This window comes from Heteronotia binoei, chromosome 8 (genome assembly GCF_032191835.1).
Source record: "Heteronotia binoei isolate CCM8104 ecotype False Entrance Well chromosome 8, APGP_CSIRO_Hbin_v1, whole genome shotgun sequence".
Lineage (NCBI taxonomy): Eukaryota > Metazoa > Chordata > Lepidosauria > Squamata > Gekkonidae > Heteronotia > Heteronotia binoei.
Window position 1 is genome coordinate 95,897,697 of NC_083230.1, and position 15,174 is coordinate 95,912,870.

General features: G+C 46.7%; 1 protein-coding gene across 1 annotated transcript; it reads right to left on the minus strand.

Moving 5' to 3' along the window:
* Nucleotides 1–1,283: 1,283 nt before the first annotated feature.
* Nucleotides 1,284–14,281, minus strand: LOC132575750 (uncharacterized). Its single transcript, XM_060244440.1, has 8 exons — nucleotides 14,113–14,281; nucleotides 9,936–10,167; nucleotides 8,614–9,170; nucleotides 7,990–8,095; nucleotides 5,409–5,608; nucleotides 4,303–4,454; nucleotides 3,199–3,448; nucleotides 1,284–1,749 (listed from the first exon to the last, which is right to left on the minus strand). Exons 1-8 carry the CDS (start codon nucleotides 14,251–14,253, stop codon nucleotides 1,651–1,653), a joined length of 1,737 nt encoding a protein of 578 aa, XP_060100423.1. The 5' UTR covers nucleotides 14,254–14,281; the 3' UTR covers nucleotides 1,284–1,650.
* Between the last annotated feature and the right edge of the window lie 893 nt (nucleotides 14,282–15,174).

Consider the following 15,174-nt stretch of genomic DNA (forward strand, 5'->3'; position numbering starts at 1 on the left):
CTCCAGTTAAAAGGACCAGGTAGAAGGTGATGTGCAAAACCTCTACCTGAGACCCTGGAGAACTGCCAATCTGAGTAGACAGCACTGAAGCGGATGGACAGCTATTGGGGAACGGGTTAAAAGAATGTCTGCCTGAGACGTGGAAGAGACGATACAGTCACAGGAGGGAGTATTGGAACACCACCAGCCATCAAAATACCAGCTAAGGAGCACAGAGAAAAATCCTATGCAATACACACTTTTAAAAAAATGGCCTAAAGCAGATATTCTTGTGATATTACCCACCACCACCCAGGTACTCTAGCACAGTGTTCCCTCTAAGCTAGCTCACAGTCTTTAGCCTCCAGCTTACACATTTCTGTTTTAGCTCAGGAAGGATGACCCCTAATTTATGCAGTAGTTCACAGCTTTAATGCCAGTAGCTCATAAAGTAGAATTTTTGCTCACAAGACTCTGCAGCTCAGAGGGAACATTGCTTTAGGAGATGCACCAACTACAATGCAGTGGCTGCTGCACTACCTACAGATGACCCCTGGGTTAGGTGTTCCAATCATTTGAACTTCACTTTCATAAGACACATGCCTAGAGATACAATCCCGTTCCACTTTGGGGGCTGGGTTTGACTTTTCTGATGTACACCATGAGAACTCAGCAATTGGGTTTGACTTCAAGTAGTGCAGGATGCAAGAAAATGTCAGCCCTGCAAACCATGATGGTTTACAGGACCACCTTCTCTGGTTTCTCTAAGTCAGGGGTCCCCCATGTGATACAAGCATGGGACCAGTCCTTGGAATCTCCAACGGAAAGCTTCTCTTTAGTCGGACAGGAGACATCCTTGAGAACTACTGCCAATCAGCCAACGCATCACCTGACACTCACTGAGTGTTTTCAGAAAGTGGGTAGGGCCAAGTGAACACACACAAAGCTGCCTTATACTGAATTAGACTCTTGGCTCTATCAAGGTCAGTATTATCAACTCAGACCAGCAGCAGCTCTCCAGGGTTTCAGGCAAAGTTCTTTCACATCATCTCCTGCCTGATCCTTTTAACTGGAGATGCTGGGGCTTCAATCCGGGACCTTCTGCATGCCAAGCAGAGATTCCACCACTGAGCCACAGCCCCTGCAAAGGGAATCTTTTGCTCATCACAGCACCTGATAGTCCAGTGGAGTTTCTACTGGCGCTGCAGATTTTAAAAAATTTGCTTTGGTGTCAGCTGCCAGGAGTGTCTCCTCTTTTCCAGGGTATTTTTTAAAATCGCCTCTCTTCTTTCCTGCACTTGGACTTCCTCTAGGTATGTGCAGAAGTCTGCCTCTTGTGGCAGCCATTTTGTGGTCATGCCCATCACCCTGTTACAGAATTCCAAAGACACACACAGGCTCATTAAGGCTGGGGAGCCCTGCTCTAAGCCATTATCTGTACACAGCCTCAGTGGATGGTTTCACCATCCTCAACAGTGTGTTGAATGGTACACGTGAATGTTTCCAGATCCATTTTCCAAACGTTCATTTGCTGAAATGGCAGAGTCTTCATGATAGCAAAGAGGCCCAGAGCATGAGGAGCCTCTGCTCTCTGAGATACTGCTGGAGGTCCTCAGTTTCCTGTCTCTTCTTTTCTACTCGCTGGGACATCAAGTCTCGCTTCTGGAAGTCTCACCTTTTGGCAGCCACCTTCTTCTCCTTGGGGTCCTGTTCCTGCCCAGCAGCCTTCAAATTTCTCTGCATGGACTGCACCCTGTTCTTGAGTAGCTCCTGCAAAAAATGCCAGTAAAGGAATTTAAAATGCTGAATGTACCGGTATGTAGCTCTTCGTTCTGATGATGAAGAGCAGAAATGCAGTCAATGGAAATCTGAAACACTAAATGCTCCTTAATTGCAAGGGCAACTGATTGGATATTTTGTAATTCTTCACAACAGTTATTAAAATACAAAGCTGGTGTTAGCATCATTCAGTATTGTGAGTTTGTTTGTTTATTTATTTATTTAATTCGATTTTTAGCCCACCCTTCCCATAGGACAGGCTCAGGGCGGGTTACATCTTAAAAACAATCAACAATAAAAACAACAAAAGACCAATTTAAAATATATGACAGTAGAGACTAAAATGGCGGTTCTGCCTCACAGACATAGCCAGGTCCAGCACTGGGATGGAATGAAGTGGGGAGGCCGATAACAAGTGACATCCACTGCCTCAGTGAAAGCCTGGCAAAAGAGCTCTGTTTTACAGGCTCTGTGGAATTGGAGCAGATCCCGCAGAGCCCAGATCTCCAGGGGGAGCTCATTCCACCAGGCAGGGGCCAGGGCTGAAAAGGCCCCAGCTCTCATCGAGGTCAGATGGATGTCTCTGGGGCTGGGTATTATGCTGAAAATTCCAGAGGTCTTTTTTCAAAAGGAAGTTGCTAGTCCAAGCTTGGAAGTGTTTGCCCAGAGGCTGGTGAAAGAAACTGGCAAGTGGGGACAGTCCAATGATTAACAGATCTGAAGGAGATTTGTCTTATACTGAATCAGATCACTAGTCCATCAAAGTCAGTATTCTCTTCTCAGACTGAAAGCAGCTCTCCAAGGTCTCCAGTAAGGTCTTTCACACTACCTACTACCTCATCCTTTCAACTGGATATGCTGGGGATTGAACCTGGTACCTTCCGCATGCCAAGCATATGCTTTGTCACTGAACCCTGGTCCCTTCCCTCAGCATACCTCACTGGATATCCCCACAACCAGCAAAGGCACCAAAACCCACTCAAACTAAGTAAGCATATGCAACTTTTGCATAAAATTTACAGGCTTGCTGAATATAGGTGAGGAATTTGGGCTGTCGATGCAGAATTTTGATTAAAAACTCCATTCCACAGATCTCATGGTTTCAAATTTGTACAAAACCCTTCTTAGGACTGAAGAGCTCAGTTCCATGGTAGTTCTGACATAAAACTCTGGAAATCACTCCCCCTCCATAAAAATAACCCAGGACAAACTATGCAAATGAAGCAGGTTTTAACCTGTTTGAAAATAACCCAGAACAGACTATGCAAATGGAGCAGGTTTGAACATGCATGCTATAATTTATCTGGAAGCAGATTTCCTTGAGGCAGAACTTGGAATTTCTTGTTATGCTGGAAATACATCCTGATTTATGTTTCATGTGTGCCTTTCCATACAATAAGACCTTTCTGAGAACCTGGCATTAAAGAGCATAGGCCTCACCAGCCTTTTGTTATCCTGGGCATCAACTCTTTGCTTGCGTTCCATCAGCTGCTGGTCTCTCTGCCTGCGCTGCACCTTTAAAAACTCCAGCCTTTGACTCTCTTTGTTCTTTTCCTCCTCCCGCAAGCAGGATTCCTGCCTCATCTGCTCCTCTCTGGCAACCTGCAGCTTCGCCAGGCGCTGCTGGGCCCTCTCGCTGTTCTCTTGCTGCTTTTGTGAGCCTTGCAAGCTTCGCTGGAGCAATCGGTGCCTGTTTCCAGAAAGCATCAGAGGAAATGCTATACAAAGGAAAGCCCATCTTTTAGACACAGTCAGTCTGAAAGGTGGGCTTTCTACCTTTTAGACATGGTCAGACAATGAAAACCAGTCATGTACCGAAGTGTTTCAATGTGCTGAACAAAATATTAACATACTGCCCTCTGCCTGCCTCTCAGCGCAGGGTGGATTGCAAGGTGGAACCTGGAAAGGGAATATAAAGTTTTGCTCCCATGTTTTGGGTAACAAATTCATATCTGAAGTCTGCATTCTATACTAAGTTACATCAGACGGTTCATGGATCTTACCATACACAATTCCAAGAAACCACAGGTATAGAACCGTTTGACTGGAATTTGTGGGCGGAACTTCCCATGCCTTATATTGAATCAGATTATTGGTTTATCTTAGTCAGCATTGTCTACTAAGACTGGCAGCTATTCTCCAGGATCTCAGGCACAGGAATTTTGCATTACCTATAACCTGACCCTTTCAACCATAGAGACCAGGGATTGAATCGGGGACCTTCTGCATGCCAAGCGATTCTCAACCCCTGGACCATGACCCCTCCATGCAGGAAAGGCTTTCAACATTTTAATTTTATACTGATTGCCCTGGCTCCCACCTCTGCTTCTGGGCCCAGTTCAAAGTGCTTTTATAGGCTTTCATGCCCATCCTGGCCATAGGGACCTGGCTGTAGATTAAGAAGGATGGGCCCTGCCCTGTGATTTAGGCAAGGCTGAATGAGAGAAGTTACCTGATGAGCTTCATGCCTGAGGTGGAATTTGAATCTAGATCTCTTGAGTCCCAGTCTGGCACTCCAAGCCATTACATCAGTGGCACCATTACCTTTTAATGTCACACAGCAGCTCTTTTTGGATGCATTCCTCCCGCTGCTTCTGCTCCTCTTTGAGCTGTCTCTGCTCTCGCTTCTGACGTCTGAACTCTATCCTCGCTGCTTCTCTTGGGCTATCCAGAGATGCTGCTGTCACTGGTACTCTCTGTGGGCGGAAAGGTCTCCAGAGTGGGACTGCTTTCTCCAAAGCCTTTTACAGCAAAGTAATACTGCACTCATCAAAATAGTTGGCCCTGGGTTTCAATAAGCATCGAATGGGCATTAAAAAAAAGTATCATTTACACTTTGCATTCTCCACTCATTTGCTTCCCAAAGCAGATTCTACATCTCACTTTTAAACCAAAAACCATAATGACAGTTAAAAGACACAAATGACCACTAAAAAACTCTACAGTGCTAAATCGATAGCAGCATTAAAACAGTAAAACAGTAGCTGCCATAAACAATATTAAAATAGAAACATTCTAAATAATAGCCACTTTCAGCCACAAATATTGACAGCAAGCTAAACTAGCAAGGAAAGAGGGGGTGGGATTTAATGCACCACAGAATGCCTGGTTAAAATCATGCCTTTACTTGGTGCGGTAAACTTGGTAGATTTGAATATGGCTGATCACAGCGGCAAAGACATTTTATAGCCAAGTTGCCACAACAATCCAAACAGCCTGTCTTTAGTGGCCACCCACAATGAAGTAGGATGAGGACACACAAAACAGGGTCTCCATGGAAATAGGCAGTCAGGCTCACTTTGTGGGGAAGGGGAAGTACACAAATTGAAATAATAAATAAATAATGAAGGACATAGGCAGTCTTTCAAGCACTCTTGTCCCGGTCCTTTTTAGGCCTTTAAAGTAAAAACAGCATTTTTAAATTGTGTGTGGAAGTGAACTGGCAACTCATACCATTCTTTCAACATTAGCAAGAGGCGTTCCCAGTAATTCACACCAGTTAGCAACTCTGCTGCTGCATTTTATGATATCTGAGGCTTCTGAACAGTCTTCAAGGGTAGCCCACACAGAGTGCATTACAGTAGTCTAACCCAGATGTGATCACAGCATGGACAAGCAGAGCCAAATTACTACAGGCAAGATATCCTTACCTGTATGGCTGGTTCACTGTGACTTCTCCTCATATGCAAAACAGACTCAATAACAGACCTGTCTTCCTTCATTGACTGGTCCACCCAAACAAACGTAGCATCGACTTGAGGAATGGGTGCAATAAAGAGTTCCCAAGTACCTGGACGACTCTGGTGGAAAGGTTGGGCTGAAGCTTTATTCATGCTGGGCTGAGGAAAGACTGTTATGCAAAGTAAAATTCATTATTAGGATGATGTTATTAAAAAGCAAAATCAAGCAGCAGATTTTATTTATTCCTTCTCAAGAGTGAGATAATGTTGTCTCCCATACATTATCTTGCAAAGCAGCTCCATCAACTGAAATTCAGTACATGGTGCTGATGGCAGGGGCTATGGGTAAATAAAACCAAAAACAGACACACAAGGGAAAGGAACAAGTGTCAAAAGGCAGAGTAAGGAACAAAGAGATAAGTCAGTAACAAGTGTTTCTTCCTTCTAGAGGTTTTTCCTCTGCCTTAGCTTCCAAACGGAAGTGCTTTTCTTTTCATTTTTGAGGGGGTGGGATTTTCCACATACTATAATTGTCCCATTTCCAGATTTTCCTTGTCCTTAAATACACTTCCCAAACCTGCTTTGCTCTGATCTTTTTTGAAAGTGCATACACCTTCTGGAAGGGATGGTCATATTTCTCTGCCCTGCCAAAGTCCCACCCACATCAATGCCATTTTCCCACCGTCAGCCCCTGCAGGGGCCATTCTCTCAGCATTTTCTTCCTGCTGTGCTATCAGAGGGCTTCTTGAGAGTTTAAAATTTGGTAATTGTTGTAGTGTGATAATGATCTGTCACCACTTAACTACTCAAATTTTACTAAAATCGTTATAGCACAATCACTGCAGAGCATTTGTGGAAAGGAAAAGCTGGGGAGGAAGACAGAGGAAAGTGTGCAGAAAACTCCCATGGGTAGAAGGTCCATCACTAATGTACATGCAGCGCCTCTGTTATTTGCAGTGGTGATGAAGGCAACACATAATCCTCACTGTGCAGAAGCAGCCAAGCATTCACAGTTAATGGGGGTCAGGCCAATTCTTCCTTGCTGGGCCCTAGTACAACTAACCAGTGGCCCTTGGCCACTTGCTATCAGTCCCCTTGCTCTCAGTCCCACTGATAAGCCAGTACACATGCAAGAGGCTTCAGTAACCAGAATGGTGAACATTTCTAAAGAGACTTTCCTAGAACTGTCTTGGCCTATATTAAACAACAAGAAGAAAGGTGTGTTTTCTGTGCATTGCCATGTTTATTATTCTCTTGGTGGAATTTTTATCAGTTACCATGAGCATCCTTAGCAATAGTTCAGCAGCACCAATTTTCCCTAGAGGCAGAAATATCTCCCCCTTTCTGCTTCAGAAAAGGGAGCATGTTTGTTCATAACAACATGATGCATACCATGGTCTTCAATGGCAACACTGTGATGCCAGCATGTATAATGGTGAGAATGTTGGATTAGAATCTGGGATACTATATACCTTACTTTGCTATAAAGATGACTGCCTGGACCGGTCAGGATTGTTGTGACAACAGAACAAGGAAGAGAGAACCGAATGCGCTGCAATGAGTTTCATGAAGGAAGGGGGCGGGGGAAGGGCAGAATCTACCAGATAGTTTGATAGAACATCTTTGGCAATACAAATGATGCCCGTAAAAAGCTGGACGGGCAGGAAAAAGCTGGATCGGCAGCTCAAATGCTGGGATTGCAAACTGTAAGGTATACAAGAGCAGCCATGCATCTGATGGGTAATGGGAGACAATGTACTACCTATGGCAGGGCTGACCTAGGCTGAAGAAGATAGCCTAGTGCTTGTAAACTGCATCAGAGGAAGAATGACTGTCTCTGCTCTTCTCCAAGGAGCCTAGAAAGGGACAGCCAGTGCTACCCAAGGTATCACTAGCAGAATGCCTGCCTGCAGTTACTAAAACTCTTGTTCAGCTGCAGGTAACTGGAGGCTTATCCAGTCTCAGGGTCTTCTGAAAGGAAGAGGTAAGGCTGCAGATTAATTGGGAGGAGAGTGTTGGGGAAAGGCCGTCCCCTTCTAAGGCAGGAACTATAAGGAGAGGAAGGCTAAAGTAAAACCACAGACAGGGCTTGAGAGCAAGGATGTGGACTCTCAAGGACAAAAACAGAGGAGCCTGGGCAATCTGTCATGTCTGTCACCCTGTGAATATGCTGGTATTTCAAGGCCTGTGTTTCATCTTACCAGCTGACTAGTATATAATTTCAATACCTCTCTGAGAGTCAGTTTGGTGTAGTGGTTAAATGTGCGGACTCTTATCTGGGAGAACCAGGTTTGATTCCCCACTCCTCCACTTGCACCTGCTGGAATGGCCTTGGGTCAGCCATAGCTCTGGCAGAGGTTGTCCTTGAAAGGGCAGCTGCTGTGAGAGCCCTCTCAGCCCCACCCACCTCACAGGGTGTCTGTTGTGGGGGAGGGAGATAAAGGCGATTGTGAGCCATTCTGAGACTCTTCAGAGTGAAGGGTGGGATATAAATCCAATATCTTCTTCTTCACCATCTTGAAAGTAAGCAGAAAGCCCCAGATCTGCCTACCTTCCAGTTCTTGCCAAGGTGTGCACTTGTCTGTGTTGACAGCTACATCATCTCTGGTGCCAGTGCCTTCTCTTGGATCTTCTGAAGCGCTCTCCTTCTGATGAGTCTGTGGAAATCAGAAAAGAACCCCAAAATGGAATGGGACAGTGATGGATGTGCTGTAATTTGCCCCAGTGCTGTTGAGTTGTGTGGGAAAGATCTTGTACAGCACTAGACGAGTTTCTACAGCAGGGGTGGCCAAACTGGCTCGGGATGTGGCTCTTTCACACATACTGTATGTGGCTCTTGAGCCCCTACCATCCTGTTGGCCAGATGTCTCTAGATCACTTCTTCAAGTGCATTGGAGAATAAATTTAAAGTTAAAGTTTTCCACCTCTCCCCCATTTATTTATTTTCCTTCCTTCCTCCCTACATCTGATGTCCATGTCTTGTGGCTCTCAAACATCTGGCAATTATTCTATGTAGCTTCTACATTAAGCAAGTTTGGCCACTCCTGTTACACAGTATTTTGGTATGTTTATGGAAGTCTCTCATTCATAAACATATTTACCAGATGTTAACAGGTCATGAATGATGACCTGTTGTAATTGTAAGAACACAGGTCAAGTCTGCATAATATTGTACCTTGTTGGATATTGCAGCTTTGGTCTCTGACTCTTTACAGGATATTAAGTCTGCCACATTCTTCTTTTCCTTTGGCTTCCTGCTCTCTTTGTTCTCACTGTCTTCCAAAACGAACAGTCTCCCCCTGGCCAGCTGTTCTTCTACCTTCCTATTCAGTTCTTCCTTGGTCATGTCATTTCCTGGAATCAAGAAATCTTCTGGCTGAGCCAAAGTTATCGGGGAGCTAATACATTCCCAAGCTGGGGGGCAGAAATGCCAAAGGGGCACTTGGGGAGAAAAGTGGGTAGTGCTGACATGGGGGACCTTTGAAGCATCGCTCCAACCACTGCAATCCAAATGGCTGTGCCAGCAAGCTCCTGACGCTCGGTAACCCGGTGGCACAGTGTAGGGATAATTTGGGTTTTGCTCCACCAACATCTGCCTGGCTGCTAATGGCATCTGGAGCTCCAGGATGATGCGTTCGCTCAGAGGAAGAGGGATCTTCACAGCAATATCTGAGGGCACTTTCTTTGTCTTACCGTTCCAGAAATTTACCAGCACTTCACTGTTTTTAAAGGCTGCAAAGAGAAATGGGAGAGGGGGGACCACCTTTAGAAGCAGGCACAATCCACCTTCTCTTTTCTAATATGACACTGGCCCCTGAAGCTCTGTGGAATCCTACCTGAGCCAAGCAGGTTCCCCCTGTATGCGTAACCCTGTGGATGCCTTTCGTCAGTAAATGGAGCAGTTCAGAAGTTCTCATTGGCAAGTGGGGCGGATCTAGATCAGCTGTACCCTAAGGTGCATAAAGGGGGCAGGTTTTCTATCCTTGTGCCTTTAGGGTGTGGTTTGAGGCAGGGTGGGGAGACAGGAAGAGGGGGAGGAGGGGACTGGATTTATACCCCGCCCTTCACTTGGAGTCTCAGAGCGGCTTACAATCTCCTTTCCCTTCCTCTCCCCACAACAGACACCCTGTGAGGTAGGTGGGACTGAGAGAACTCTGACAGAACTGCTCTTAAGAGAACAACTCTGAGTAAAGTAGTAAAGTAAAGTAAATTTATTTTTATATCCCGCCCTCCCCCGCCAAAGGCGGACTCAGGGCGGCTCACAGACATGGAATACCATGATTTGGATAAAATACAATGTAAACAACAATTAAAATACAATTCAGTTACATGTTAATTAAAATGGGAGAACTTGTGACTGACCCAAGGTCACCCAGCTGGCTTGAAGTGGAGGAGTGGGGAATCAAACTCGGTTCTCCCAAATTAGAGTCCGCCGCTCTTACTCACTACACAAAACTGGATCTCTATCTGTCTGCAAAGGGACACCAGCAGCAGTACCTGAATGAGACGAGTCAGTCTCTGTGACCTGAAGGGCAGTGCCTGGGCCGTATCGTTCACCCTTCTTCTCCCATGGCGCCAGGACTCTGTCTCCCACAGCCACTGGCTGCCACCTGCCATCCTCATGATGGACGACATCATAGAGTGGTGTTTCTTGCATGCGAAAGTCAGCTTTAACTTTGGGAGCCTTTTTGGATCTCTCGAACTCAATTAGAATGTGTCCTCTAGAGCCCTGTGAGATGAAGTCACAGACCCTGCAAGTAACATATGCTGTTCTGCCTTAAAATTAATGCAACAAAACAATCAAAATGGAACCAGTGTTACTTGCAGGGCAATCCCAAGCATCACACCCATCAAAGTCTATTGAAGTGAATGGGCTTTGAGGGTGTCACTGTGCCAAGGTCTGTGCTGTTCACCCAGCAGCCAGCACCATTTGGGGCAGATCAGATCAGACCTGGGATCAGTGTTCTCTCAAAGCTGAGTCAGTGTGAGCCAGCTCACAGATTTTTAGCCTCCACTCACAGATTTTTGTCTTAGCTCAGGAAGGATGACCCTAGAGCACACTAATTGATGCAGTATCTCACAACTTTAACACCAGTAGCTCACAAAGTAGAATTTTTGCTCACAGGACTGTGCAGCTTAGCGGAACATTGCCTGGGATCAATTCATTTACTTCGTTTGCACCCCACCTCTCTCTCCAGTGGGGACCCAGAAAGGCTTACCCTGTCCTCCTCTCCTCCACTTTATACTCATGACAATCCTACAAGGGAGGTTTAGCTGAGAGAATATGACTGGCCCAAGGTCACCCACTGAGTTTCCAGGGCACTAGTGGAGATTCGAACCTGGGTCTCCCAGATCCTAGTCTTAACAGCTTGGGGGGCATTTTAGGGTGCAGTGGAAGTGGGGAGGTGAGATAATTGTGCTCCACAGGAAACAATTCTTCTGCCTATGGAATCACTCTGCCCAAGCCAAAAAGCCCAAGTCAAAACGTTTTACACCCAAATGAATGTTCTGTTTTCCAAAGTAAATGTAAAACATTCCATTGGAGATGTTTGTTATTTGCTTCAGCGCTAGTTAAAGCTTTGGCCACTGAGAAGCTTTGCTAGTGCTTGAAACTACATCAGGGTTGACACGACATGGTGCTGAACTCAGTGGTAATCTGGGAAGCCACCTGAAGTAAACAAGCTATATCAGCTCTCTTTCCAATTGTGTGGATCTCTGCGAAACCTTATCTGTTTGAATGCAGGGAAAGGAGTCAGCTAGTGGCTGTTACCACCGGATCAGGGAAAGCAGTTCAGGCTCTCCCCTCACCCACAAAATTGTTCAAAAGTAGTTGAGAGAAGGGTATAGAAACAGGTCATCCATGACTGACCTTCTGTTTTTACCAGTATTTGCAAATGGCCAGATTTTCATCAGCCTGGATACCATAGTCTCTACGAAAGTGTTCACTTTCTAGAGCTAAGTAATGTTGACTAGCCCAATCAGTAAGTCTTTGGCCTCTGTGCCCTGCTTGTGGACTTCCCAGGAGCATCTGATTGGCTGCTGCAGGAAGCCAGGATGGTGAATGAGGTGGCCCACTGGTCTGATCTAGCAGAGCTCTGCTTTTGTTCTTGAATAAGGCACCCAAGAGCTAGACAGAGTAACATTTATTACATCTTTTGAGCTCCCCAAAGGATGATCAGAGGAGATACAATGAATATGTATCAGAGACAGATGCCCCCAAATAAATGTCAAATCCAGAGATAAGATAAGATAAATTTATTTTTTATATCCCGCCCTCCCCTGCCAAAGGCGGGCTCAGGGCGGCTCACGGACATGGAAGACCATGATATGCATGAAATACAATATAAATGAACAATTTTAAAATTACAATTCAGTTAAAATACAGTTACTTGATTAATTAATTAAATAGATAAAACAGGTGCTATAAAGTGCTACAGATCACAATCATGGACAAGATGGCTGGATGGGTACAGATCCGTTTAGCCAGGTTCTGTCTCAAAAGCAAGTTGAAACAGAGAGGTTTTGCAAGCCCTGCGGAACTGATTCAGGTCCCGCAGGGCTCGCACCATCTCTGGAAGTTGATTCCACCATCGGGGGGCCATTGCTGAAAAGGCTTGCTCTCTAGTTGTCTTCAGTCTAGCCTCTTTTGGCCCAGGGATTTTTAAAAGGTTTTGAGAGCTAGATCTCAGTGCTCTCTGGGGAACATATGGGGAGAGGCGGTCCCTAAGGTAGGCAGGTCCTCGGCCATGTAGGGCTTTAAAGGTGATAACCAGCACCTTATAGCGAACACGGTACACAACCGGCAGCCAGTGCAGATCCCGCAGCCCAGGCCGCACGTGTTCCCACCGAGGTAGTCCCATCAGCAGCCTGGCTGCCGCGTTCTGCACTACCTGGAGTTTCCGTGTTCGGTATAAGGGCAGCCCCATGTAGAGGGCATTGCAGTAGTCTAATCTCGAGGTGACCGTTGCGTGGATCACAGTTGCTAGGTCGCTGCGTTCCAAGAAGGGAGCCAACTGCCTCGCCCTCTTAAGGTGAAAGAAGGCGGCTCTAGCAGTGGCAGCTATCTGGGCCTCCATTGATAAAGAGGACTCTAGTAGCACTCCCAGGCTCTTGACCATGCGCCCTGGTATCAGTGGCGCACCATCAAAAACCGGTAGGGTGACCTCCCCTCCCAGTCCGCCGCGGCCCACACAAAGGACCTCAGTCTTCGCCGAGTTCAACTTCAGCCCACTCAGCCTGAGCCAGTCAGCCACGGCTTGCAACGCCCGGTCCAGGTTTATAGGGACATCACCAGTCCGGTCATCCATCAATAGATAGAGCTGGGTATCATCAGCGTACTGATGACAACCAAGCCCGTACCTCCGTGCAATCTGGGCAAGGGGGCGCATAAAGATGTTGAACAACATCGGGGAGAGAACTGCCCCCTGAGGCACCCCACAATGAAGTGGGTGTCTCTGAGAGAGCTCCCCCACAATTGCCACCCTCTGTCCCCGACCTTCAAGGAAGGAGGAGAGCCACTGTAAGGCTAGCCCCCGAATTCCTGCGTCGGCGAGGCAGCGAGACAGCAGCTGATGATCGACCACATCGAACGCAGCCGATAGGTCTAACAGCAGCAGTACTGCCGAGCCGCCTCGGTCCAGTTGTCGCCGGAGGTCATCCATGAGGGCGACCAAGACTGTTTCTGTCCCATGGCCCGGGCGAAAGCCGAACTGGCATGGGTCTAGGACGGAAGCGTCCTCCAAAAACTCCTGTAACTGCAACGCCACACAGCCCTCTCGATAATTTTGCCCAAAAAGGGCAAATTTGAGACCGGTCGATAGTGTGCCAATTCGGCCAGGTCTGATGTAACTTTTTTCAAGAGAGGGCGGACCACTGCCTCTTTCAGGGATGTTGGAAAAACACCCTCTGAAAGGGAACGATTTATGATGTCCCGTATAGGACATCTTAGTTCCTCCTGGCAGGCTTTAATTAGCCAGGAGGGACATGGGTCCAGATCGCAAGTTGTGGATCGTGCAGTGCCAAGAATTCTGTCGACTTCCTCCAAGCTGAGCGGGTCGAAGCAATCCAGAGTTCAATCAGAAGACACGCATTGGGCCTCGAGTTCACTTACTGCATCTAAATTGGCAGGGCAGTCGTGGCGGAGCGATTGGACCTTATCTGCAAAGAATTTCGCAAAAGCCTCACAGCCTATCTCCAATTCCTTAACTTTTGAATTGCCCTGTGGCAATGTTGTAAGATTCCGAATTATTCTAAATAATTGAGCCAGGCGCGAATTTGCAGATGCAATCTTAGCTGCAAAGAATGTTTTCTTTGCGGTCTTGACTGCCATCTCATAGGACTTCATAAACTTCCTATAAGATGTTCTAGTCGCTTCGTCGCGGGTACGCCGCCATTGCCTCTCTAGCCGTCTGAGACCTTGTTTCAGCTGGCGTAATTCCGGGGTATACCACGGGGCCAGCCTAGTCCGAGGTCGCAGAGGGCGTCGAGGTGCGATCTCCTCGATGGCCCTAGAGAGCCGGCTATTCCAAGTCTCAACTAGGCCATCGAGAGAGTCGCCAGAGGGCCAGGGATCCCGCAGGGCCATCTGGAACCGTTCCGGATCCATTTGGCTCCGTGACTGAGACCTGGATCCGGGAGGGGTGCTCCCACACTTTGTTTCCTTAAATACACTTACCTCCATGTGTTGGATGATGTGACCTCGATAGAAATATCCATCTATCTTTTTTCTGGCTAGGACTTGGATGCCCCTCTGCAAGTCATTAATTTTCAGGTGCCAGTCCTTGAAATCCTCCTTTGCAGCGTTGCTCAGCAGCATGTGAGGAGAACCAAGGCTCCATACACCCAAAGGACAGCTGCAGATACAGAAAAGGGACATGTTCTAGAACAGGGGTGGCCAAACTTACTTAATGTAAGAGCCACATAGAATAAACACCAGGTGTTTGAGAGCTGCAAAACATGAATGTCAGGGAGGGAAGGAGGGGTGGAAAGAAAGCAACTTTAAATGCATTTTCCAAGATGCTGGCTGGCTTGGAGAAGTGATTTAAAGAGACAAATGCCTTCTCCAAGCCAGCCAACAGAATGGTGGGCACTTCGAGAGCCATGCTATACATGTGAAAGAGCCACATGTGGCTCCTGAGCTGCAGTTTGGCCATCTCTGTTCTAGGAAGACTAAAACTCTAGACAACTGGGTTTGCGCAGATTAATATGAATCAAGCACAGCAAAGAAACGCAAAAACGATCGGTTCTTCACAGTACCCACTCAATGATTAGCAAGACAATCAATTCATCTAAAAGATCCACAGTCCTTAAACTTACCCTGCAGTGGTATGGTGACATGCTGGATGAGAGGAGAAGCTGCAGTGCTTATTGATGCAATCAGGGTGGTGAATGCTTGCCACGCCTCCAGGATTAATCTAGAAAGAAGACTGCAGAATCATGGGATGTGCCACCTAATCTGGGACCTTGTGACCTTTCAGTCTTTCTCAACAACTGGGCTCTCTAAAGCTGGCTCACACATGCATGCCCATCAATGCCATTGACTGCTTTTTTATACAGGCCTTCCTCTAAGGACTTCAGTTTGGCATATCCACTTTCTCTTCAACACAACCATGTGCGTTTGGTTAGACTGAGAGAGGGGGAAACTGACCCAAGGGCATCCAGCAAGCTTCCATGGTAGAGCAGGCATTAGGACCTGGGTGTCCTAGGTCCTAATCAGGCTCTCAAACCACTATATCAC

Coding starts and splice junctions, on each gene's coding strand:
- LOC132575750 (XM_060244440.1), bottom strand. CDS start 14,253: ATGCTGCTGAGCAACGCTGCAAAGGAGGATTTCAAGGACTGGCACCTG. Junction 10,168..14,112: donor ACATCATCCAACACATGGAG/GTAAGTGTATTT, acceptor TTCATCTCACAG/GGCTCTAGAGGACACATTCT. Junction 3,449..4,302: donor CTGCTGTGTGACATTAAAAG/GTAATGGTGCCA, acceptor TTCTGGAAACAG/GCACCGATTGCTCCAGCGAA.